General features: G+C 40.3%; 1 protein-coding gene across 1 annotated transcript in view; it reads left to right on the forward strand.

Moving 5' to 3' along the window:
- Positions 1–27927, forward strand: part of med27 (mediator complex subunit 27) — a 305523-nt gene that overhangs the window by 123161 nt on the left and 154435 nt on the right. Inside the window, exon 3 of the mRNA XM_078550004.1 lies at positions 260–390. Coding sequence (XP_078406130.1) covers positions 260–390 — 131 coding nt within the window. The remainder of the gene's footprint in view (positions 1–259; positions 391–27927) is intronic.

The following is a 27927-nucleotide window of genomic DNA, read 5'->3' on the forward strand; positions in this document are numbered from 1 at the left end:
CAGGCCAGCTGCAGACCATGAGTTGTATGGGGTCCTCAGAAGAAAATAAGGCAGAGTCCTTTGTGCTTTTGTTTAAAAAAAAAAGCTGTGATTCTCCATTTTCCTCAACATCAAAAATCTTTCTTTAAGATGTTACTGTTGTTGCATATTTCATCACAGGAGATGCCTGCTATAGGAGGATCTAGCAGAATTGCCTGGATTTTATTGTTTATTGCTCCTAAACTGACTGTATATCCTTTTTCTTCCCTCCTTTCCTCAGCTCCAGTATCATGCCGGTCTGGCGTCCAGTCTGTTAAACCAGCAGTCTCTGAAACGTTCAGCTATGCAAATGGGTGTATCCGCAAAACGCCGGCCTAAGGTTCAGCCTACAACACTTGCTCTGCCTCCTCAGTAAGTTTTCATCGCAAACCATTCACTGCAGACAGGCCTATGATTCCACGTATTATCTAGAATTCGGCTAATTTTCTAGTTAGCTAGCCATATCATTCAGATGGTGTGGCCTAGCACACTGTCTTGCTCTCAGGGTCTGGGCTTCTCTGGAGTGATGGTAGGACAGCCTTGTTGTAAAATGAGAAAAAACTTTATGGGAATTGATGAGCTATTTGGTAGGTTTCTAAGGACGTTTCCATTTTTCATTTCATCCTGGCAACCTGCTGTGCGCTGTAATATAGGAAAAGAAAAGCTTGCAAAGATGTTTTAACACATTGCTCTTTGCCTTGACATGCTTCAGTGAGCAACAAAGCTTCAAGTATACAATTTATCATAAATCCTGGAGCGATATTAATTTACGTTTTGTTTTAAAGAAGGACACATTTAATTATCACTTTCTGGAAAGTCTTGCCTTAAAACTACATGTAAGGATACTTGGGACAGGAGATGGCGCATTGAAGTATTAGCTCCCAAGGCTCAAATATTAAAGCAGTCACCCTTGACAAAACTTCATTCATTTAAAAGCGTTAATGTGGTTTTCTCTGGATCCCAGAGGCGCAAACTGTTCGTATTGTTTCTAATTAGTGAACAGCATAAACTAGTAATGCTGATATGAAATTGTTTCTGTGAGATATTCTGAAGCCATGGGGTTACAATAAAAATATTTCTAATGTAACTCTAAATGCTCATTGTAGCTCCTGAAATGTGTTTTTCTTATTATCTGCAAATATTTTTGCAAGTCCTCTTTCATGATTATGATGGTATAGAAAGGGGTAGGGCAGCCATGCATTTTATAAACTGATCAGTACATGTAATAATGTGATATCCTCCTGCACTATTTTTAATCCTCAGCAAATATGGTCTTTTTTTCCATATCAGATACAGTCAATTTTGAAAACGGGGTGTGCCTGTTTAGAAGAAATGTTTAGAAATTTCCTTTGCCATTTATATTATCTCTTTTACATCCTGCTTTCAAATAGTCAGACTAGGACTGTTGCGTTACAAAATTCTTTTAACCATTCTGACAAGGAAACATGGCGTAACATACACTTTCATGTATCCAGCCTGAGAACAAGTAATTGACAAATGAATTTCCAGATGTGCCCAAGATACCCTCATATACCATAAGGTGAGCTGTTCAAGTGGAAGTAGGATTCCCAGATGACGGAATATCGATTAATTTTAGTTAGTGAATGCTTTGTTCCACTGAGAGAAAGAAGGAGGGAAGGAAATCTGTCAATCTTACCTATATGTGACTCCAGACCCACAGCAGCCTTAACTGCCTTCCAAAATGACCTAGCAAGCCACTCAGTTGTATTCTTAAAGGCAGCTTCTCTAGGGCAATTTAGGATGGGCAATAAATGCTCACCTTGCCAGCAATGCCTACACCATGTGATTGAATAAGTTAGTTTCCAGCATAATTTAAGTTTTTTAACATAGTCCCACTAATGCTACACCTCTCTTAAGATGAAGGTTAAGTACATTGCTTGTGGAGCCTAAATTACTAGTTTGATAATGTCCAGCCAGGTTACATAATTATACAATCCAAAATGGTTAAGCTACCTTCTGACGGGTGCCACCCATTTGTGTCCTAAAGTGACTAGAAATAGGACCCTATATATATTTTTTTTGTTGGTTTGAATGTTACAAAATTATTTTTCCAGTGGTGACTTGTATGTGCTGAAACCTAAACAAGTTTTTCAGCATTTGAAGGTTAAGGCTTAATCCTTGCACCTGGCAGATTTTCCATACACTACAACTGTTTTGAAAACACGTAACCACTTTGTTTTGGCAGAGTGTGTGCATAGCACCTGCTCTGAAATTCCACCCACAGTACGTCTGCCTTCATCGTGCACACAGTGGGTTAGACCAGGCTTGTCTAATCCGCAGTCTGTGGACTGCATTGCGGCCCACGAAGCCCCTCCATGTGGCTCCCCGGAATGATTGTTGAAAAACGTTATGTCGGCTCAGTTCGTTTGAGGATTTCTTCAGGGTCCTGCTCCTCCTACCACAACAAAAACAGAATTACCTGGAAAAACTCAGCAGGTCTGGCAGCATCGGTAGAGAAGAAAAGAGTCGACGTTTCGAGTCCTCACGACCCTTCAACAGAACTGAGTGTAGTTAGGAGAGGGGTGAAATATAAGCTGGTTTAAGGTGGAGGGTGGAGAGAGAAGTTGAGGGGCGGGGGTGGTTGTAGGGACAAGCAAGCAGTGATAGGAGCAGATAATCAAAAGATGTCACAGACAAAAGGATCAATGAGGTGTTGAAGATGGTGATATTATCTAAGAAAATGTGCTAATTAAGAATGGATGGCAGGACACTCGAGGTACAGCTCTAGTGGGGATGGGGTGGAAAGACTGACAAGGTATTAGTTGTAGATTTTAAAATAATGGAAATAGGTGGGAAAAGAAAAATCTACCCACTGTGAAAGTGCCTATATTGGTGTGTGGGGGCCATGGGAAAGCATGGTGAAGGTGCACTCCAAAGTGTCTCTCTCTTTTCAAATACTCGCAGTTGCCGGTGTACGCTGCTCCTCCTACCACAGTTTGTTCTTCTCCCATGTTTGCTGCTGATAATCTCACTATTGAGCTTATCAGCATCAACATGGAAGAAAAGCAGGCTGTGGTAGGAGGAGCAGCGTACACCGGCAACTGCGAGTGTTTGAAAAGAGAGAGACAGTTTGGAGTGCACCTTCACCATGCTTTCCCATGGCCCCCACACACCAATATAGGCACTTTCACAGTGGGTGAGGGTGAGTGAGCATCCTTAGACTCTACATTAGCTGGACCACACACTCAGCCTTTCACACTCGAATGGTCATTTTTATTTGGCTTTTTTTTAAAATGATCAATTTATTGTTGCGTTTTTTTTGCTCAGCAAATTGTTTCTAATCATATGTTAGCATTTTTTTTTGAAATTCATGTTTAATATTGCACCAAACCTCATCTTTCTGGAATTTGCTGGTCGACCCCCAAGTGTAAGGAAAAATTGAAATCTGGCCCCTGGCGAGAAAAGGTTGGATGAGCCTGTGTTCAACCTACATTCAAGTGGACATGCATTTAATTAGCTTATCTGAAGATTTCAGTGCTATACAGGTATTTCGATGCTAATCAATGCACATTGTACTTCAATGCCATGCCCATTGTTGTTGGGGGGAGGGGGGGTGCACGTCATTAGGGTATGTAGAAATAATCTACCATTTGAGACTGTGCCACAAGCACAGAAGGAGGCATTTCCTCATCAAATTGATTCAGTATGTGAATTTCTTTTAATGGGATGTGGTTCATGAAATTACTGTTCTCAGCTGTACTGCTGTGCATAGATGCTGATTAAATGGGAATTTAAGTGAAGAGTTTTCCTAGATAGCTATTACATTTGCCTTTTGATAGCTAGAGTTGCATAGGTAGACATCTAGGAGCAGGTTGGTTATGGGATGCATGTAGCTTAAGGCAGACAGGGAACTTGAGGTTAAGCATAGTAAGGAAGCATTGAGAAATCAAGAAGACACCATTTTTCTTAAAGGTTTGGTTCATCAATATATTGCATCTACAGAATTCCAATTCCATGTCTTAGTTATATTTCGAGGCATTTCGGCATAACATAAGGAGCACCTTACACACAAACTGTCCCACTGGTAAACAACTAAACAAATATTTTGTAAGATTCATTTAGCCATTGAAAATCATGTGCAAGGTATCTATCACTAGGTTGGTCAAAGTTAAGTTGACTGTATTTTTAAAACTTTGTTCTTATAATGCATATTACAATTTATAATTTTGAAGTTTTTACATTTGGAATTCTGAAGTTTTCCTGGATTCTGTAGGAAATCTATAATTATGCCATTTTAATGTGCCCCAAAAGTTTTTTTTCAAAGCCTAGTAATAAAGCCTATGTTCAAGAAGTATTACGATCTCTGTAGGGACTATTAACGTTTAAAGAGAAAGTCAAACACCCAGTAATTAACTGAAAGAATGACACCACAAGATTTCACCTTTTTAAGCAAAAACAAACTTTACTGTGTATATGAAAAAAAATCATAGCAAGTGCTACTAAATAAACAGTGTCTTAGGTAGTACACTTAACATGGAAAAGCACAATAAAGCACAACTATTAATGGTTGGTTGATTATGTTATTAAAGATATACAGGTGATGTGCATTGTTTGTTTGAGGACTGAGAGCACATGTAACAAGAGTCTTATTAACTGAATGTAGTATTTAGGCACCTCCTGGCTACCAATGGTTAGTGTCGTTGCCCATTATGTGAGAGACTGGGGGTTCAGCTCCTCAACTGGGAGAAGCTGTTGTCTAAAGCTGAAGAAGGCGATGTGTTTTGTTTAAAAAAATGCCTCTCTAATTTAATTTGTTAATTTGCTCATTTGCTATTGTTGTACCAAAAGAGCATAAAAAAGTCAGTTGGTACACTGGGTTGGTAGTTTGGAGGCAGTGATCTGTAATGTTGCATCCTGTGAATAAACCTACCAACAAGGAAAAGATCTTTGTCTTGTTTTGTATTGCACCATCGGGCTTGGATCCATTTGACATGGTAGCCGCGAATGATTGGAAAAGTGAAGATTGGAAACGAAGGAAAAGATTTTTCAGACAGAATATTGCAATCTGCGTTACTTTTGAGAAGAATGGTTGAAACCAAGTGTAAATTGCCAGGGTCTGATTTCCCACTGATGTTCTCTGAATCTGAACCTTATGACTAATGGAAAAATGAAGTAGCTGTATGGACACAGGTTACGTCCTTACTGAAGAGAAAACAAAACATGACCTTGACACCGTCATTTCCTAACAAAAGCAGGATCAGTTGCAAAGTATTTTCAGAGCTAGACACTGAGGAAGGTTTGGAAAGTCTATTAAAATTTATGGATAAAATTTATAAGAAAGATGACCTATTAAATGCATACAACGGATGCTCAGAATTTGAATTTCGAAAGAGAGAGGTCATTCAATGGAGGAATATATCATGAAGCTTAACAGACTAGATACAAGATTGCAGAAATTCTATTTGGAAACTCCTGGTTCAGTGCTTGCTTTCAAATTGTTGGACTTTGCTAAAATGCCACACGTGGACAGGAGCCTTGTCTTAACTGGAGTTAAATTCTCAGAGAGACTCTTTTTTTGGATCAAATGTCTTGAGGCTTTAAAAAAAAACAGTTCCTGGGAAAGCAGTCATTTCCAGCAGCCTTCGTGGCACAAATGGAACATTCGACAGTGTCACAAAAAAATGGAAGATTCAATGCTTGCAACATTTCAGGATCATTCAGATATGGGGCACAGGTGTGAATACAACAGAAAAATCATGCACAAAAGAAATGAGAAAAGACCTTTTTGGCAGATCTGGCAGGTGACAGTAATGGAGTAATAATAATAGAAGAATGAACCCCAGGGAATTATTAACAGGTGTTTCAGATGTGAATCAAAATATTATTATGCGGCATATTGTCCAAAATGGAACAACAGGTTTTTCGAGATGACTACTGATACGGATTTTCAGGAGGGAAAGATGATGACACCAGCCTGAGGGAATTTTACTGGTCACAAGAAGCTTCAATCTGGTAATGAGTGCATCAGTCACAGATTCATTTAATTGCACCATGTTGGACAATGGTTGCACATCTACAGCATGTGGAACAGATTGGTTGAAATGTTATTTGGATTCACTCAGTAGTAAGGATAGAAATAAGATCAAGGCATATGAAAGCTCTGCTTCAGGTTCAGGGATGACAACATGTTAAAAGTCACTGAAAAGAGTGATAATTCTAGGTAGAATAGCTGGGGTAAGACACTTTATTAGCACAGATGGTAGTATCTTGTGAAACCCTTGCTGTTGACCAAGCCATCCATGAAAAATGCACATATGAAATTTGAGATGGAACATGATAAATCTTTGGGTGAATGGCAAACCTACTGACTTTTCCCAATCAAGACATTATTGCATCCCTTTAAACCTGGTATCTCTAATCAGAGTGTTAAAGAAGTGTTAATGGCATCAGGTGATAGGAATTTGTGTGAAAAAAAAGCAAATTGCCTTAAAGTTACATCGACAATTTGCTCATCCCCCTTGTCACAGATTAAACAAAGCACACAAAGCTTATTGAAGAGATTATGAAAAATGTAATATAAGGCAATAAGTATCGGAGACACCATCAGAACCTATTGTAAGTCTTTCATTAGCACGAGACTTTAATGAAATAGTAGCTATGGATTTAAAGGCGTGGGACAAGGATAGAAATGTTTTCATTTTACATTTCATAGACATAGCAACAAGATTCAGCCTGTTTACAACAATATAAGGTAAGGGTGGGGAGTGGAATTTGCCAATGACAAACTCAGAGATGTGCAAAAATGATAACATTGTAGTAATGTGAACACTGCCGCTGTAAGTTCCTTCAGTAATTGCCTTTGTGAAAGAAATCATGTGGCTATTGATGAGATACTCCTTAAGATCTTACCTGAGCAACCAAATTGTAGACTGTATGCCCTGGTGTGGGCAGTCCCTGTGAAGAATTTGCTTCAAATGTTTGGGACTATAGTCTGTATCAGTTGGTCTATGGGAGAAATCCAAAAATGCCTTCTGTGATGAGTGGTCATCCCAAGAGGGCAAGCAGAGTCCATTGTTTGACTAAAACTAGGACTATAGAACAATCTAGGAATGCCATGAGAAGTAGAAGCCCTTATGATCAGAAGTTTTTGTGGCCACACAAATTAGAAGAACAATCAATAAGAGAGGCACAAGAAGAGTTGGATAGCGGGAAAGAATTTGGTGTACACTCTGAAGTGCCAGATAGGTGACAGCCAGCCTTATCTCACAGGTGCATATGAACAGAGAAAGTACTTCTTGATGGGACATAAAGGCTAAAGTGAGACTAGTTGCTTGGGGTTTCAAAGAGAGACTTGATGATTAAAATATTGGAGTGGACTCCCCATGGCAGGAAAAGTGATCTTGGAAGATTTTTTTGGCTCTTTCAGCCACATATTCATGGGAATGTGGGTCAATCGATATAGAAGTCTCATTTTTGCCAGGTGAAAAATTCAGTGTTTTTGAAACCACTTCAAGAAGTGAGTGATGTAGAAGGGAAGCTGAAAACAGACCTAGCAATGTTCTGCTGGTATCACAAAGAGAATCTCGCAGACATCTTTATGATGCATGTTGATGATTTTCTATGGGGAGGTACTGTGGATTTTGAGTAATTTGTGATAGGCAAGATAAAAGGGGAATTTAAGGTTGGATGTCAGGCTTCAGGGACCTTTAAGCAGAACAGAGTAGGAGTAACATTGAATCAACAATCATACCTAGAAAGTGTTGATTGTATCTCGATAAATCGGCCCAGGACCTCACAGAAAGATGATCTTGCATCTAAAGAAGAAACAAGGCAGTTAAGAAGCTGGATCGGACAGTTAAACTGCCTACAACAAAAACAAAAAATGCTGGAAAAACTGAGCAGGTCTAATAGCATCCGTGGAGAGAAAGACAGAGTTAACGTTTCAAGTCCGTATGACTCTTCTTCAGAGCTAAAGAGAAGTAGTAATGTGGTGAAATATATACTGTTTAAGGGGGGAGGAACAGGTGAAGCTGGATAGAAGGCCAGCGATAGGTGGAGGCAAAGGAGAGATTGCAAAAGATGTCACAAACAAAAGGTCAAAGGGGTGTTAATGGTAATGGTACTCGCTAAAAGAGGTGCTAATGGTGACATTGAGTGGAAAGCAGAATGTGATAATGGCAGGACCAGGATAAGCACTCTGGAGAGTGACAGGTGGCCCTAGTTGGGGTGGGGTGGGGGAGGGGACGGTGGTTGGGGAAAAAAGATTGAAAAGGCGAAAAGCTGGGGATAAAGCAATGAATAAAAATGGAAATAAGTTTTTTTAAAATAATGAAAATAAGTGGGAAAAAATAAATAAAAATTTAAAAATACAAATGAATATAGAAAAAATGGGTGGTGGGGGGGATCAAAAAGGGGTGGGGATGGAGGAGAAGTTGTTGAACTCAATGTTAAGTCTGGACGGCTATAAAGTGCCTAATCAGAAGATTAATCAGAAGACTTGTGCTCCAGAGCTAGCCACGCCCCTAGCCAAACTGTTCCAGTACAGCTACGATACTGGCATCTACCCGGTATTTTGGAAAATTGTCCAGGTATGTCCTGTACACACAAAGCAGGACAAATCCAACCTGTCCAATTACCGCCCCATCAGTCTAATCTTGATAATCAGTAAAGTGATGGAGGGTGTCGTCGACCGTGCTAACAAGTGGCACTTGCACAGCAACAACCTGCTCACTGACGCTCAGTTTGGGTTCTGCCAGGGCCACTCAACTCCTGACCTCATTACAGCCATGGTCCAAAAATGAACAAAAGTGCTGAACTTAAGAAGTGAGATGAGAGTGACTGCCCTTGACATCAAGGTTGCATTTGACCGAATGTGGCATCAAGGAGCCCTAGAAAAAACTGAAGTCAACGGGAATCGGGGGTGAGGGAAACCTCTCCACTGGTTGGAGTCATACCTAGCACAAAGGAAGATGGTTGTAGTTGCTGAAGGTCAATCATCTCAGATCCAGGAATCACGGCAGGAGTTCCTCAGGGTAGTGACCTCAGCCAAATCATCTTCAGCTGCTTCATCAGTGACCTTCCTTCCATCATAAGTTCAGAAGTGGGGATGTTTTCTGATTGCACAATGTTCACCACCATTCGTGACTCCTCAAATACTGAACCAGTCCATGTCCAAATGCAGCAAGTCCTGGACAATATCCAGGCTTGGGCTGACAAGTGGCAAGTAACATTCACAACACACAAGTGCCAGGCTATGACCATCTCCAGCAAGAGAGAATCTAACCATCGCTCCTTGACATTCAACAGCATTACCATCGCTGAATCCCCCACTATCAACAGCCTGGGAGTTATCATTGACCAGAAACTGAACTGGACTAGCCATATACGTACTGTGGTTACAAGAGCAGGTCAGCAGCTAGGAAGCCTGCAGTGAGTAACTCTACCTCCTGACTCCCCAAAGTCTGTCCGCCATCTACAAGGCACAAGCCAGGAGTGTAATGGAATACTCTCCATTTTCCTGGATGAGTGCAGCTCTAACAACACTGAAGAAGCTTGACACAATCCAGAACAAAGTTGATTGGTACCCCACCCATAAACATTCACTCCTTCCACCACCAGAGCAAAGTGGCAGCAGTGTGTACCATCTACAAGATGCACCGCAGGAAATCATCAAGTTTACTTACAAACCAACCTTCCAAACTCACGACTGCTGCCATCTAGAAGAACAAGGGAGCAGGCGCATGGGAACACCTGGAAGTTCCCCTCCAAGCCACTCGCCATGCTGACTTGGAACTATATTGCCATTCCATCACTATTGCTGGGTCAAAATCCTAGAACTTCCTCTCTGACAGCACTGTGGGTGTACCTACACCACATGGACTACAGCGGTTCAAAAACGCAGCTCACCATCACCTTCTCAAGGGCAGTAAATGCTGGCCTTGCCAGCGATGCCCACGTCCCATGAATGAATTTTTAAAAATTGTGCTCGGCAAGTGTCTTAAGATGTGCTCGGTCTGCCTGTTGATCTGAGGTGCATTTACATTGCAGAATGGCATTGATCAAAAGTGACCACTGGTGCTGTACTTGTTACAATGGGAAGCAGGTTCAGAATACTGGTTGTAATGATAGAAAAATTGTGCACAATGCAAAGTAGAGTTAGATCTTAGATGAATTGTTTTAAAGCATATGAAGAGAAAATAGGTGGACTGACAGCAGCAGATATGTTTTTTCACTGTAACCCTATCCCCCAATCAGCAGGAGCTGATGTATCTGCATTCTCTGAACTGTGGTGAATGTAAATGACGTGCTAAATGTAATCCTGAAACCACTGAATTTCAAGATAGTAACTAATTTGACCGACAGCCATTTCTATCGTGTAACAAATTCCTGTGGTCACCAGTGTCAGCACCAATCTTCATATACTGTACAAATGCATCCTGATTTGGCCACATGGAGATTGGTGCAAGTTGTCACTGTCATGTATTAATTTTGTCCACCCAGTGAGAATTGAGATAGGCGTTTCAGTGCAGCTAAACCACAACTGTTCGACCATGATTTTGTTTGGGCCGCACGGAATTTTAAACAGGTTCCTGAATTTGCTGAGTCAGTAACTTGATTAGCTATCATTTAAAATCCTTTCACCAAAAAGATTCTCTTTACTTGCTGCTTGTATTTAAAATTTTTTTATAACTGTGGTCAGATGTACCATTTTTACATCAGAAATTAGAAGTTAAACTCTTAGATTCCATGAATACAAATCTATATATTTTTTTAAGCACCTGGAATTGTTTTTGGCATTTCCATTAGTAATGGAATAATCTCTACAGATGGTGTTACATTCAGAATAAATATGTTTTTTTAAGAAAATGGCTAAATTGGGGAACCGCATTTGATAATGCAAGATAAAATCAATAATTATATAATAGCTACTTTTTCGGCAATGTGTCTCTTTTCAGCAATGTTACACTATACAAATATTTTAATTTATAAACTCCTCCATCAATATCATATCATTTAATTTCATTGTGCGCACAATCTGTAATATTTCCTCTTATCAGATGAAGGACGAAGTAAATCTGTCATAATTATTTAATCAAGATATCGATTATCTGGCAGTCAGATGAAAAGCTGAATCTTAGCTGCTGACATTTGTATTACAGTTTGCAGATTAACCATGTAGACAGGATCATTCAGTATTTAATGTGCTATACCATGTGGCCCAAGCTTTAATAGGGCCAACCTGACCACTGTTTAGTTCAGTTCCTTTGTCACCTTGAATAAATCACTGTCCCACTAATTGCAGTTGGCCAATAAAGGAATATGCTGCATGTATCACACTGTTACTACAGCTTTTTGCATGCTCTATAAGAATGACAAGAACATAATGCTTAGGGCAACACTGCGAGAAGTATGAATGGGAGGGTATTGCCAGTTGGAAAGCAATTTCTTGGGACACATTGATTCTGGTTACAGGGCAGGAATTGTAAATGAGAGAATGCAATTTATGTCATCCAAGTTCCAATCTAACGAGGTGAATTAATGCCTGATCAGCCTCCATTCAGTGATTGGTAAAGTGATGAATGAAAATATTTAGAATATTCTAAACAGCATTGAGAAATAATAACTGCAATCAGTTTTTTAAAAGTTCTCACAACAAACAAAATATTCATTTTGGCTTTGCCCTTCCCCTAGCTATACAATACTAAAAGTATGCACGACTTGCAGTTAACTGTAAAATCATCTATAAGCACTGAAATCCTTGCCCCATTTATAATGACAAATTTTTATTAGCTGATAGCATTGTGGAGGAAGTTTGACATTCTATCTATTTCAGGACAGCAATTATACATGATCTACTTAAGAGATGGTCCATTGTAACAGTGCCCTCATTTGTCATATGTCAGAATTGGGATATTTGGTCCACTGAATTAAATCAATCATAAAATCAACAATAATAAAACAGAAAATGCTGGAAAAAGTCAACAAGTATGGCAGCATCTGTGGAGAGAGAAAAACATAGTTAATGTTACGAGTCAAAATATGACTCTTCTTCGGAAGTTCTTTGAAATCAACAACTTGTATTTATATAGCAGCTTTAACACAACAAAATGCCTCAAGTGTTTCACAGGAGTGCATTCAGACAAATTTTGATCGCAAGTCACATGAGATCTTAATGCCCACAAGTTTAATCAAAGAGGTGAATATTAAGGAGCATCTGAAAGAAGGAGGGAGGTGCAGAGAGCTTCAAGGAGGGAATTCCAAAGCTTAGGATTTAGGCACTGAAGCCAGTCTACCAATGGTGGAGCATTAAAAATTGTAGGAAGTTACAGCATAGAAACAGGCTATTTGGCCAATCTGTGCTGATATAAATGCTTTGACTGTGTTGCTTTTGCTTCAACCATTTAAATTTATTGATATGTTTCGTAACACCTCAGCAATCATTCTTACATTATTAGTCTCACACTTAACTGCCCCTATATACATTTCTCTTAACCTGTTAACTGCCAGCAAATCCAGGAAAATGTATGCCTCCCTGGACTTGTCAGTTTTGAAAGTTTTCAACTGAAACAAACACTAATATTTCAGAAAAATATTCAGGTGCAGCTTTATAGTAATTATCTTGAATAAATTATTTTTAGAAGTACGCGTTTCATTTCTTACCCTATTCAGATTTTTTGAACTTTTAACTTTTGCATACATCAACTGACTTCATTTAATTTCTATGTCCTGTTTATCAAACTCCTTTGCACATAATAACTGGTTGCCAGCAAATAAGCAATTTGTCCACAGCCCACAAAGGAAGAGCAAGTTCAGATAAGCAATTTCATCTGTGATGTCCTATTGGGTGAATTGTTGATTTTCCACTGCAGTGTCCAAAGCTTCCAGTTAAGGTCCATTATCTGTCTTGTGATGTTGTAAAAATTCATGGAACTATCAGAATACTTCACGTGGAATAGTTGTTTCAATACATTTAAGAGAAGTTAACTTTTAAATCCTTATTTTTTTTTACAGGTTTGTAGAGCTACTCGAGTCTTTGGTAATCGTATCTATTAAAAGGTGCTTTTGGTCTCTTGAGCATCATGTTTTCGAAACCCTGTTCTTGATCGTTCATATGTATATGTAAATACATCCAGTAATGGTTTATACAAAAAGGCTTCCCTGATGCCATTAATCTGTAGCACATTTGCTTCTATGCAGTTTTATTTTTCCCCTTAGTGTAGTGATTAAATGTCACAATTTTTGACATAATGTGAATAAACTAGTGGAGTTCAATAAGAACGCGAACACATTTTTTTCAAGTTTATCAAGGAAAGCTATTTTAAACTGAACTTGTCCTACAGAGAGTTTACCAAAGATTACAAATTAAACTAATTGAAACCAATTGAACAAATAAGTATAATAACACAATTATGTTAGATGCTACCACTTTCATTTTATCTGTAACCTTTTGCTCTCCTGTCTTTCAATCACTGTGCGATACAGCTTTCCATAGGTCACAGATTAGCAGGCAACTTGCCAACTGCCCTTTTGTTAGGCACTGGTTGATGTGTGCGAAGGTTAAATGTATTTAGTTGCTAATGTTGCCACTCTTTCCTCCAGTCGGACAAGTGAAATAAGGGTCTCCTATGGACATATCAGATTTGTAATTCTGTGCCCTGGTACAGCTGATTGGTGTACATAATGCTTTGTCATCAGATTTTTACATATTTCTTCAAAAGTTCATAAGATAAGAATTTCATCCTTGGCACATCTGCCCTTTAAATGATTCTTGCTGGTTTCCTACCAGTGTATCATTTGTTTAATTTCCTGTGCTGCTGCTATATGATTATTTTGTTTGTTTTGCTGCTTCATTGATTATGTAATTATTATCCATTACCTTATTGATTATGTAAGTTGTCTTTTAATGGAGATGTAAACTACAACATAATTTGTAGAATAAATTGAATTGATTTCTAACTTAGATACTGCTGATGTTGGAAATAGAGACCAACAATGGACTAATACAAAAGTTGTTTTCTATAGCTGCAACAATACTCTGTGAAATGCCATGACTTATAATGTCAGCTAGGAATATGTATTGCAGTAGTTTAGATCCAATGGTGCACTCACAAATGGCTTTCCTGTCTGAAGTGGAATGTGTTAGAAACTTTAAATTGTTTGTCCTTAATTTTCAAACTTAATTCTATTTATTCATTCTACAAATTATGTTGTAGTTTACATCTCCATTAAAAGACAACTCACATAATCAATAAGGTAATGGATAATAATCTACATCATCGAGTTCAGATTATGTCATAATCTCGAGTTTTGCTTTAGTAATTTAGTATTTCATGTGAATCCCATGGTATGTTCCTTTCTTGCTGCTTGGGCTGAAAACTGACAATTTCACTATGTCTAGTGATTTCAACAGCCCCAATATCTCACCAATTTTTATTTTCATATGAACTTCTGCTCTGCTCTAGTTAATGCAACATCAAAACTAACTGCTAATGCATATTTACTAAGTAGCTATGAATGACCAAAAGCCAGCATAATGTGGGTAATTTTAAACCCACAGGATGAGTGGGAAGAATTAAAAATGTTAAAATTGAAAACTCAGCACCACCCATGTACCCATTCAGGTTTTAATGGAGGTGGGATGGTGGATAGCCTGCAGGTTGAGTTTGTGTGCTTGGGAAACTTGGCAGCTGAAGGGAGGTGAAAATGGGTGGACTGTTTAGGTAAGTGCCTTTACAACACTGCAGGAGTGCTTCCCCTTGGTTCACCCAGCTTACAAGCTTCTCTCTGTGTAGTTGAACACCACCCCCACTACAATTTGCTCACTGCTTTTCCGTTCTCCTCCCTGACCCAGCTGTCTTCTCTGACCCTGCTCCAGCTGCCGTCTTCACCCATTCCCCCGACCCTTGCTAGCTGTCTTCCTCAAACACCCACTCCTATAGCACTCTTCTCTGACATGACCGCACGCCAGCAAAAACAGCCCTCCACAATCGCTATGCCCCTCCTATTTTGCTATTTTGTTCCCTTTTCCTCATTTTTCTCTTTCTAGCTTTAAGAGGGTCACTGGTTCAAGATTCTCCCATTAACACCTTCTCTGATCACATTTTTGGTTTTGTTTCTTGTCCCATTATCACCTCCCTTTGGTCTTGTACCATCAACCCTTTGGCCGTTTAATCTCTCCTGCCTGCCACCCAATTACAGATCTTTCCTTTTATATTGGTGGAAAAAAGAGATATGCTGTCTAAGCTTTTCATCTTTCATGCATCATGGCAGATTGCAAGATTACCAACAGTAAAGGAAAGAACAATTTATATTGCATGAGAAGAGAGTGCTGATTGATTGGTTGGCAAGTGGACTCTGATTGATAAAGGCGTTGCCATGGAGAATGCAGCAGGGAACAGTTAACTGCCAAGCTTTTGTTCAAATTCAAACCAGACAGGTCGACTGTGGTCAAGACATTGAATGAATGAACCAAGGAATTGCTATTCCCCAGAGTTTTTTAGTTGAAAAAGGCATAATGTGCGGGCAAGCTCCTTCTGTCTTCAAAGGATTTTTCAATTCTTTCGTGAGATGTGGGCATCGCTAGCACAGCCCTAATCATTGCCCATCCCTAATTATCCTTGAGAAGGTGGTGGTGAGCCACCACCTTGAACTGCTACAGTCCATCTGGTGCAGGTACATCACAGATCTGCTGGAAAGGTAGTTCCAGGATTTTAATCCTGTGATAGTGAAGGAACAACAATATTGCTCCGAGTCAGGATGGTGTGTAGCTTGGAAGGGAACTTGCAGGTGGTGGGGTTCCTATGCGTCAGCTGCCTTTGTCCTTCTGAGTGGTAAAGGTCATAGGTTTGGAAGGTGCAGTTTTAGGAGTCTTGGTGAGTTTCTGCAGTGCATCTTATAAATAGTACACGCTGCTGCATCGGCGGTGGGCGAAGTGAATGTTTAAGTTGGTGGATGGCGTGCCAGTCAAGTGGGCTGCTTTGTGTTGAATGATGTTGAGTTTCTTGAGACAAAAATAAAAATAGCTGGAAAAACTCAGCAGGTCTGACAGCATCTGAGGAGAGGAATACAGTTACAGTCCGTATGACTCTATTCCTCTCTGCAGATGCTGTCAGACCTGCTGAGTTTTTCCAGCTATTTTTATTTTTGTTTCAGATTTCCAGCATTCGCAGTATTTTGCTTTTATCTTGAGTTTCTTGAGTGTTGTTGGAGCTGCAGCCATCCAGCCACATGGAGAGTATTGTATCACACTCCTGACTGGTGCCTTGTAGTTGGGGGACAGGCTTTGGGGAGTCGGAAGGTGAGGTATTCTCCTTAGAATTTCCAACCTCTAACCTGCCCTTGCAGCCACTGTATTTATATGGCTGATCCAGTTCAGTTTCTGGTCAATGTTGGTAATGGGGGAATTTGGTAATGGCAATGTCATTAGATGTCAAGGGGAGTTGGTTAGATTCTGTCTTGTTGGAGATGGTCGTTGCCTGGCATTCTTGTAGCATGAATGTTAACACTTATCAACTCAAGCCTGAATGTTCAGGTTTTGTTGCAAATTGGCAGGGACTGCTTCAGTATCTGAGTCGTAAACGGTACTGAACATTGTACAATCATCAGCAAACATTCCCACATCTGATCTCATGATGGAAGGTAGGTCATTGATAAAGCAGTTGAAGATGGCTGGGCCTAGGACACTACCCTGAGGAATTCCTCCAGTGATATCCAGGGCCTGAGATGATTAGCTGCCAATAACCACAGCCATCTTCCTTTTTGTGCTATGTATAACTCCAACCAGTGGAGAGTTCCCCGCCCCCCTCCACCGATTCCCATTGACTTCGATTTTTACTAGGGTTCCTTGATGCTACATGGCCTGCCTTGATGTCAAGGGCAGTCACTCTCACCTCCTAAGAGTTCAGCTCTTTTGTCCATTTTTGAACCAAGGCTGTAACTGAGGTCAGGAGCTGAGTGACCCTGGCGGAATGCAAACTGAGCGAATGTCAGCATGTTATTTCTGAGTAGGTGATAGCACTGTCGACGACTCCTACCATCACTTTGATGATTGAGAAGAGGCTGATGGAGCATTAATTGGCTTGATTGGATTTGTCCTTTTTGTGGACAGGAAATACCGGGGCAATTTTTCACATCATCAGATAGATGCCAATGTTGTAACTGTACTGGAACTGCATGGCTAGGGGTGCTGCTAGCTCTGGAGCACAAAGCTTCAGCACTATTTCTGGATATTGTCGGGGCCCATTATACTTTGCCATATCCAGTGCCTTCAGTCATTTCTTGTTATGACGTGGAGTGAATCTGTGATACTGGAGACCTCCGGAGGAGGCCGAGATGGATCATTCACTCGGCACTTCTGGCTGGAGATAGTTGCAAATGCGTCAGCTTCATTTTTTGAACTCGTGCTGGGCTCTCCCATCATTGAGGATGGGGATATTTGTGGAGCCTCCTCCTCCTGTTAGTTGTTTAATTGTCCACCATCATTCATAATTGGATGCGACAGGACTGCAGAGCTTAGATCTGATCCATTGGTTGTAGGTTTGCTTAGCTCTGTCTACGACATGTTGTTTCGGCTGCATGCCCGTAGTCCTGTATTATAGTTTCACCAGGTTGACACCTCATTTTTAGGTGTGTCTGTTGTTGCTCCTGGCATGCTCTCCTGCACTTTCCATTGAACCAGGGTTGATCCCTTGGCTTGATGGTAATGGTTGAAGGGATATGCTGGGCCATAAGATTGGATTGCAATTGAGTGCGATTCTACTGCTGCTGATGGCGTCCTCATGGATGCCCAGTTTTGAGCTGCTAGTTCTGTTTGAAATCTATTCCAGTTAGCATGATTGTAGTGCCACACAATGCTATTGAGGGTATATTCAGTGTGAAGGGACTTTGTCTTCACAATAACTGCACGGTGGCCACTCTCTACCAATACTGTCATGGACAGATGCATCTGTGACAGGTAGATTAGTGAGGACAAGGTCTAGCAGATTTTTCCCTCTTGGTTCCCACACCACCTGCTGCAGGCCCAGTCTAGCAGCTATGTCCTTCAGGACTTGGCCAGCTAGGTCAGTAATGGTGCTACCAAACCACTCTTGATAATGGACGTTAACACCCCCCATCCAAAGTACACTCTGCCCTTGTCACCCTCAGTACTTCCTCCAAGGGGTGTTCAACATGGAAGAGTATTGATTCATCAGCTGAGAGAGAGCGGTAGATGGTAAGAGGCCTCCTTACCCATGTTTGACCTGATGCCATGAGAGCTCATGGGGTCTGGTGTCAATGTTGAGGCAACACCCTCCCAACTGTATACTGCTATGCCACTGCCTTTGTATCTGTCCTGCTGGTGGGATAGGGCATACCCAGGGATTATGGTGCCTGTGACATTGAATGTAAGGTATGATTGGGTGAATATAACTATTACAGGCTGTTGTGTTACTAGTTTCTGGGACAGCTCTGCTAATTTTGGTACATACCCCCAGATATTAATAAAGACTTTCCAGGGTTGACAGGGCTGAGTGTCCCTAAATCGATGCCAGGTGGTTCTCCTGGTTTTCATCTGTTTTTAGGCTGTAGCTTCCGAGCTCCAGAGCACCTGCCCCCACCCCAGAAGTTTCCAGGTAAGGATTATACGGCAATTGCCCAGGGAGTTCAAACTTCCTTTGAGCAATTGCTCTGCATTGGGAAGTGTCTGAAAATGTGATTTAAATTGCAAACTTTGGATGATTTTGACTGTGTTGCAGTAATAGTTACACAGAAAAAGTTAAAGAAGAATTAAAAGCACGTGCAGCTTCTGGGACTCCCCCCCACATGACTATTTTACTTCCCCCCCCCCCCCCCCCACGCAAACAGGACAACAACTGCCCTCACCCTGCACGGGTCTCACCCACCCCCACTGGCACGAACCAAAGCCTAAATCCTACCACTTAACTTCTCCCTGGCTTGTCAAAGACCTTTAAACTTTTAAAAAAATTCGTTCATGGGATGTGGCATCGCTGGCTAGGCCAGCATTTATTGCCCATCCCTAATTGCCCTTGAAGGTGCTGGTGAGCTGCCTTCTTGAACTGCTCTTGTCCACGTGGCATAGGTACACCCATAGTGCTGTTAGGGAGAGAGTACCAGGATTTTGACCCAGCGACAGTGAAGGAACGGCGATATAGCTCCAAGTCAGGATGGTGAGTGACTTGGAGGGGAACTTCCAGGTTATGATGATCCCATGTATCTGCTGCCCTTGTACTACTTGATGGTAGTGGTCGTGGGTTTGGAAGGTGCTGTCTAAGGAGCCTTGGTGAGTATATGCAGTGCATCTTATAGATGGTACACACTGCTGCTACTCTGCGTTGGTGATGGAAGGAGTGAATGTTTGTGGATGTGGTGCCAATCAAGCAGGCTGCTTTGTCCTGGATGGTGTCGGGCTTCTTAAGTGTTGTTGGAGCTGCATTCATTCAGGCAAGTGGAGAGTATTTTATCACACTCCTGACTTGTGCCTTGTAGATGGTGGATAGGCTTTGGGGAGTTAGGAGATGAGTTACTTGCTGCAGATTCCTAGCCTCTGACCTGCTCTTATAGCCACTGTATTTATGTGGCCAGTCCAGTTCAGTTTCTGGTCAATGGGAACCCCCAGGATATTGATGGTAGGGACTTCAGTGATAATAATACCATTGAATGTCATGGGGCAATGGTCATTGTCTGGCTCTTGTGGCGTGAGCTTGGCTGGACTTTTAACCTTACCTGGTTTACTGCAGCTAGTGCCGTAAAAAGGGGGCGTGGCACTACTCAGATCTTGCCCAGCTTGAGTCTTGAAGGTCAGGCGAGAAAGGAGCGAATGGATTTCAAAGTAAGTAATTATGGACGGTTACAATCATTCAATTGCCATCCCACTGGAAATTACGGGCCATTGACTTTTCTATAGGGACACAGATAAGTTAAGTGAGTGGGCAAAAAATTTGCAGATGGTATATAATGTTTGAAAATGTGAGGATATATGCTTTAGGAAGACTAGAAAAGTAAAAGATTATTTAAATGGAGAGAGACTGCAGAATGATGCAGCCGAGAAGGATCTGGGTATCCTTCTCCATGAAACACAAAAAGCATGCAGGTACAACAAATGAATTAGGAAGGCAAACGGAATGTTGGCTTTTATTGTAAGGTGGATGACTATAAAAGCAGGAAAGTCTTGCTATAACTGTACAGGGCATTAGTGAGACCACACTTAGAGCTTTGTGTACAGTTTTGGTCTCCTTTATTTAAGGAGGCATTGGGAGATAGCTCAGAGAAGGTTCACTAAGTTGCTTCCTAGGGTGAAGATGGTGTCTTATGGGGAAAGGTTGAGCATGTAGGGCCCATGCTCATTGGAGTTTAGAAGAATGAGAGATGTTCTTATTGAAACACATGGGATTCAGCAGGGGCTTGACAGCGTAGATGCTGAGGGGATATTTCCACTCATGGGCAACCTAAAACTAGCAGGCATAGTTTTAGAATAAGGGGTGGCTCGCTCAAACAGAGATGGGGAGAAATTTATTCTTTTAAGGTTTGCGAATCTGTGGATTTCTCTACTCCGAGAGCAGTGGATGCTGGATCAGTGAATATATTAAAGGCTGAGATAAACACATTTTTTAACTATAGGAGAATCAAAAGTTATGGGGGAAGGTAGGAAAGTGGAGTTGATGCTAAGGTCAAATCAGCCACGATCTTATTGAATAGGGGAGCAGGCTTGAGGGAGTCCGAAGGTCAATTCCTGCCCACCCTACTTATGTTCTAATGTGGGGAGCTGTGCTTGGGAACTGTTCCATGGGTGTTGGTTATGTTTTCATAGCTCACCCAAACAGCCAATTTTATATTAGTTTGGAACATTGACTGGCTGTTGAATTATAGGGACATTACAATAAAATTTGCTCTTATCATGTTATGTCAAACCTCATATCCTGTGATTTCAGCTGAAGTATACCAATTGGAAATGGAAACCTTGACAGATTTTTACTAAACTCCTCCTTATCACAGTGGTTATCAACTGTGGCAGAGATTAAATATAGCAGTCATGCTGTTGCCCCAGTTGGAATCAGGTAACTCTGAGACCACCCTTTCTCGTCAGATTGTTAACTTTCAGAAAGTCATTTGAGAAGGTTCTTCAGAAGATGTTGCTGAAGTGAAAGCTCGAGGAACAAGGAGAGGGGTGATGAATTAGCTACAAAGGGGTTTTTAATTGTCCCAGCTACGATTAGTGTGGACTGAAGATCAAATCTGAAAACTTCTTGGTCTGTATGACTCAGTTACTCATTGGATAAATTCATTTAACTGTCATGGGATCTAAAGACTTCAAGGGTTATACTGCAGTAAGTGTCCCTTTTTATACTGACAATTCAGGTTTCATTTTGCCAGATTTTTCAGGTCTTAACCTACATTTTCACGTGTCCCAACAAAATTTTTCCATTTCTCAATATTGGGAGACTATGAAAAGGAGTTACCCAAGGAGTACAGTCTTGTAACTTGATACTGCATTCTTGGAGGGTTTCTAGCATGCATTTCTTAAACGTCTGAAGTTACAGTACCCCGTGAAACATATAATGTATTAAATATGGAGTGGGAGAAGAATGATATTGATCTTAGATTTGATTTGTTTGAAATAGTTTATAGAGACAGTACATCATTACATTATGGTTCAAGTCCTTGCTATCCTGTGATGGTGGTAATTGCTGTTGATAGCTTTGAGCCTAGCACAGTGGCAATTTGCATTTTCATAGCATCTTATAACATAGGAAATATTCCAAGTGTGGGTGATGGTTTGTGGTTTTCCTGAGGTTTCTTGCAGCTTCTTTGAGCAGTGTAACTGGCTTTAGCCCTATGGATTTCACTTCATGTGCAGTTACCTTCATTTCTGAAAATAATGAAAATGTTATCCCTATAATGTAATTTAATGCTCAATGAATTTCACTCTCCTGTATTTTGTTTTGGACTTGTTTCTATTCTGGCTTATTTTGCATTATGCAGTGATGTTACTGTGGCTTTCACAAACCTAAAAGGTCTCCCAAGTATTTAGATTTATTTAGAATTTGTACAAAAAGGTAGGTGAATGAGTAAATGGGAACTGTAAACATCAGACGGTGTTGGGTGTATTTAATCATCTTTAGTCAGCTTTTCTGCTTGTCTGTATGGCCTTGGTTGAAGAATATTTTGATTTTGAGCACCATAATCCAGGTGAACAAGCTGGCTTGTTTTACTGTGTACCCAGTAAATTACAGTTGGCAATAGAAATTGAAACTTGGGTGCCAGTAAAATAGCGACTATAGGTACTGTATGCAGTTGAACTTCGCAGCTGTTTAGGAGAGGTAGGTGGAGACAGCAGCTTGTTAACTTCATTGTTGTTTTGTTTGCTTATGTTGGTCATGGAAATATAATGTATTTTGAGATTATTTGCCTTTCCTAATTTGCCTGCAGCCTTGGAATTTGTGCCACCTACATTAATGTTACAGACAGCAGTCATTGTTACTGATACAAGGTCATTTCTTCCAGGTGGTTTTGTTAATGTGCAGATTTCAGTGCCGGTGCTCATTCATGCATGTTTTATGCTGCATTTGTCCGGCCATTATTTAAGTGGACATGGCATGAATGGAAAGAGTTTGTATGAAAGCAACATAACTAACCATAAAGAATCCAAAATACCTGCTTTAGGCTCTGGAAACAAACAAGACCACTACAAAAGACAAGTTTTGAGAGTGCTGTTCACTGTCTAGTTCACAATAGATATTCCTGGGTTTCAGAATAAGCTAGATCTGTCTCTAATTAATATAAACTGAGCAACCATTCATCTTATTTTTCTTCTTTATCTTATTTTTATTTTGTGAAAGACTGGAAACAGTTTACTGTAAGGGTTGTATCAATTACAAAATTGATGGATTTTAGTTGCTGAAGTGGTAACATGGTTTAAAACAAGAAGCAATGGATTGCTTGAATGAACCCTCAGTGCCCCTAATGCGGGATGAATTTATTACAAGTTCTAATTTTTAAAAATTCTTGTACTTAAACATTCCCCAGTAGTTGTGAAGTAAAGAACTTTAATTTGCAGGATCTTAAAATGTAATTGGGCCATTTTTGATTTTCCTTATTGTTTTATTGCAATTCTGAGGATCCCCTTGTTAATTCAATCCCAGTACACCAAAATCTTTCTTTGCTTGATTATGAATATATGAAAGTGATGTAAAGCAATGAAAGAAATTGGCTGAATAATTAGAAAAGGGATGTAGTAGGGGATTAATATTTTAATAGTTTCTTATAGTGCTATGTGTTATACGCATGCAGAATGTAGTCTCTTGGGTATTTTGTTGGTCATGCCAATCTGCTAGGCATTCAGATTTTTCTAATGCCAATGCTTATTCCATACTATGGATAAATTTCGCAATATATTGTTGGGCTGTGACTTAATACTTAACAATTGTTAACTAGCTGAAATAAAAAAATGATTTTAAACTTCTCCCAATTTAGGTAGCTAGTATGTTTGATTTGCCAGTAGAGGATAGATTCAGCTAATAATCTTCCTCTATCAGCACACAAAACTAAACATAGATTTGGTTTTGGCAGGTTGGCAGCTAAGTAGTTGAGTCCTAACCAAAGAAGGTGTAAATCTAAGTCCCTGGAATTGTTAGACACTTAAACTTGCTGGCTGAGCTAGGGTAGCTGTTGTCTCATGTTTACTGGTTACATTAACACATTATGCAGAAGTGAGGTATTTCATCTCAAGGACAGTCAGAATTCAAAAACTCGCTTGAATGATGCTGCAAGCTAGCCAGTTGTGTAGTCTGTTTGCCCCTTGTTTGAAAGGGATTGCAAGAAGGGGCAAAAGATTATGTGGGTGAAAGAAGCCAAAGTCAATTACTGGGACATCATCTTCTGCTGGATTGCCCTGACTAGTTGATTAGTATACAGCAGAAAAATACTGGGCTGAATGTCACCGTGGATTTTGGGAGTAGGAGAGCCTTGCTACAACATATAGGCCACTGTTGAGACTGCACTTGGGCCTGCTGTATATACTTTTGGTCGTCTTTAAGGCAGGATATACTTGCATTGGAAGCAGTTAAGATAAGGTTCATTGGGCTGATTCCTGGGATGAAAGGGTTGTCTTCTGAGGAAAGGTTGAACACGTTGGGCCTATACTTAATGGACATTCGGAAGAATGTGAGGTGATCTTATTGAAGCATGTGAGAGTCTGAGAGGGCTGGACAGGGTAGGTGCTGAGAGGATGTTTTCTCTGGTGGGGTAGTTAGATTTTAGAATTCTCTTCCACAAACAGTAGTGGAGGCTGGGTCAACAAATATATTCAAGGCTGAGTTAGACAGCCTTTTGATCAACGAAGAGTCTAGGGTTATGGGGCACAGGCAAGAAAGTGGATCTGATTAGCCATGATCTTATTAAACGATAGAACAGGATTGATGGGCCGAATGGCCTACTTCTCCTATTTCTTAAGTTCTTATGAACCATGACATTGGGCCAAAAAGCAGGCCCCAAGCTTGTCGGCAGTGGGACCAACTTGGCAATTTTACCACAGGTGGCCTCCACCCATTTAAGGAATGCAGTCAAGTCCGGGCTGGCAGCTTTGAAGCCTTTAGCAGTACCACAAGGAGAGGTGGGTGCCTACTGGGACAGGTCAGAGACCTCAAGAGCGCATCAAAATGGAGGTGTCCTTGGGCAGTTATGTAGAAATTAAAATTTAGGAAGCTGAGAGCAGTAGGCTCCCAGGAAGGAGCTGCAGGAGTTGGAGGAGGCGGGGGAGGCTGCCTTTCATTCCCACAGTCTCCTGTTTGGACCATGGAGATCCCAGCTCTGATGGCCCCCTGAGGGAGGCCGTCCCCATGAAGCTGACGGCCTCCCTAGACTGCGATGTGCCGACTCACCATCGGCAATATGCTAACTAGCCTATCTTTGAGTCCTTAATTGTGCAAATTGGCTATCTCTCTCCCTGGAGCGGGTAGTTGGTCCGCCTCGCAGCCCACCTCCTGCCCATCACTGGAAGCTTTCCTGGTGGTGAGACCAGAAAGGGGAGATGCCCCAATGTGGTTCCCTGCTATTTTACCAACTACAACCCTCCTCCACCACAAACCGGCTGCCATTTCCACCAACTAGGGGGTCAATAAAATTTAACCCATCCTGATGGTCCTGTGTAAAATTCAGATAGATGAAAAGCATGCAGACAAAAGATGTGGATTTAGTATGCTTTGCATAATTAGTGGCAAGGTAAATGATCTTGCATTATAAGTAACTTTTTGTGAAATTAAAAGTTTTTCTATCCAACGATGTGCTTGGCATATTTCTTACTTTTCTAAGATTTCCATCACTCAACTTTTTTTTTTGTTTGTTTTCGTGGACTCTACTCACTTAAGATCAGATTGAGTCAAATATTTTGTTTAAAGGTTAACAGCGTTTCAGTTCTCTCCAAGGTTTTGTAGAATATCTCAAGGAGGAAAAGAAGTCTTGGTGGATAAATGTAACACAAGTTCCTCATGTTGTGCAGATTGACTCTCTGGATCCTGTATAGATATTTGGATTAGGGAATCCTTGTACTAGAAAGATGTCTAACATTCAAAACGCATTAGTAAACTTCCTTGGCAGACATGACCTTAACCTTTGCCATCCTGCAGTACTTGGGCCGACAATCAATAAATACCTTTCTATCACTGGTAAATATATTTCTAAAGTATTGTTGCAGAACTCGTCAATTTGGCTGTCTCAAAATGGGCACGTCCTCTATCATATCGTTTCTCTTGTTTATTTTTTTAAACTGGAAAAAGGGTGAAAGTGGAACATGCTTCATTTTTGTTGATAAAGACAACAGTATAGCTTACTTAACCTAAAGCAGAAGAATGGTCTTTTATCTTGAGATATTTACCTTTAATGTGATCCCCTGGCTCAAGGATAGGATATTCAAGAGCATTGCGTAGCAGAAAATCTCAAGTACAGTTAATTTTTTTTATCATTTCTCATAGAGTTATAGAAATGATAGTATAGAAAGAGGCCCTTCAGCCCTGTGATTGTGCTTGCTTTTAGAGCAATCTACTCTCATCCCTCTCTATCACTTTTAATTCTTCGCTTTCAGATACATATCCATTTTCATTTTAAATTATGAGAGGAGAGTTTTGATTGGCTGGCAAGTGGACTCAGGTAGTTGCCATGGAGAGTGCACCAGTGATGGTGACTAACATTTAACTGCCAAGCATTGTTTGAAATTTAAACCAGGCACCTTGGCCCAGATTGGGCAAGGCATTGCACTGAGAGTTGAGTCAGCGAATGGCTGTCACTTATTTTTTTTTTAGCTGAAATAGGCCCTCAGCAAGCATGACAAGCACAGAGCTTGAATATCTTGTTAAAAAAGCAAATGTGATTCAGTCCAACTTCAGCAGGGAAAAAGTATTTGAGAAACGTTTAAAGGACACGCAACAAAGTATAATTAAATAGCATGATATTTGCATAAAATGGTCAGGATAGTTTCATGAGAAAAACTGGCTTACAAATCTACAAGTCTATTTGAGGAGAGGATTAAATTAACGAGTGAATGGTGAAGTGCTGCTGCTAGACTTATTTAACATATTGCTACCAATATGTTGCTGATTATGATATTCCCACCACTTTAATTTACTTCACCCAAGTGTTAAACAATTCAAAATTCTCTGTCCAGCCTCAATCCATCTTTAGAAAGATGCAATTTATAATTATACTGTTGGAGTTTTTCCATAGGTCATGTGAACATAACATTAAATGTTTACACACCACAATTTCCATTTCACAAAAATTCTAGAAGCAACACTGATTAATATCCAGTTGATACGGTTCACTTGGATTTGTAGAATGCATTTGTCAAGGTTCAGTGTCTGAGGCACCTGAATATGGTAAAGGCACATGGAATTAATGATGAATAAGTAATTTGGTCACCAGTGGAAGTAGGAGGAATAAGCCACTGAGTGTGGTAACTAATAATACCTGCCGATTTAATTTGGGTGCAGTACTTTTGACATTGCCCAGGAGCAGTTAGAGTAGGACACTTCTTTGCATCAGGATAGTGGGTGTCAAGTGCAAGGTAAGTAAAAAGGATATGAACAAATTAATAGATGAGCCAATGAATAATGAATGCCATTTCACAAGAAACGTTTATCATAATGCATATTGATGCAAAAATGTGAAACTTGTACACAATACACTGGAGGTCTACTGACAAAGATGGATAAGGAAATAGAGATAGATGTGATTATCATCCATTGACTGAAAATGTCCAAATGATACAAATCCACTAACAAGAATGCAAATCGATGGTAAATTCCATCTCAGCGGTGATTTGATTGCAACTTGAAATAAATTTGTTCGAATATTTTCTGCAGTATTGATTCCAAAGAGACAGAGCAAATAGAATGTCGGGGCTTCTTGCACTGGAGAAAATTTTAGAAGGATGCTTGATACCTATCATTGCTTGTATTCAAAACCTTTAAGTAATTTGTTTAATTTAAGCTGTGGCTGCAAGACTAAAGGATACATTAACAACTCTTGACCAAAATTAAAGATAAATGTTTTACTCACAAAATGGTGGCTGTTTGGAATAGATTTTAATCAAAATTAATTAATTGCAAACTAATTTTAAGAAGAGAGATTTTTATCTGGTTCAAAAGGGTTAGATGTTAAAGGAATAAGGATGGGAAGTGATGATCATGTATTCTGCGAAATATTAAGTATCTACCACTTTTGATGCTAAGGAAATATTGGGTAACAAGTAAATGCCGAATAACAATACTCAGTGTGGTGGGGGCAGGTTCAATCAAAGCATTCAAAGGGAATTAGACTGTTATCTGAAAAGGAAGAATGTGCAGGGTAATGGGGAGAAGGTGGGAGAATGGCAGTAAGGGAATTGCTCACTCAGGGCCAGTGCAGGCATGATGGGCCAAATGGCCTCTTCTGCTGTAACAATTCTGTGCTTCTACACTT

The sequence above is a fragment of the Cetorhinus maximus genome, chromosome 10 (assembly GCF_964194155.1).
Source record: "Cetorhinus maximus chromosome 10, sCetMax3.hap1.1, whole genome shotgun sequence".
Taxonomy (NCBI): Eukaryota; Metazoa; Chordata; class Chondrichthyes; order Lamniformes; family Cetorhinidae; genus Cetorhinus; species Cetorhinus maximus.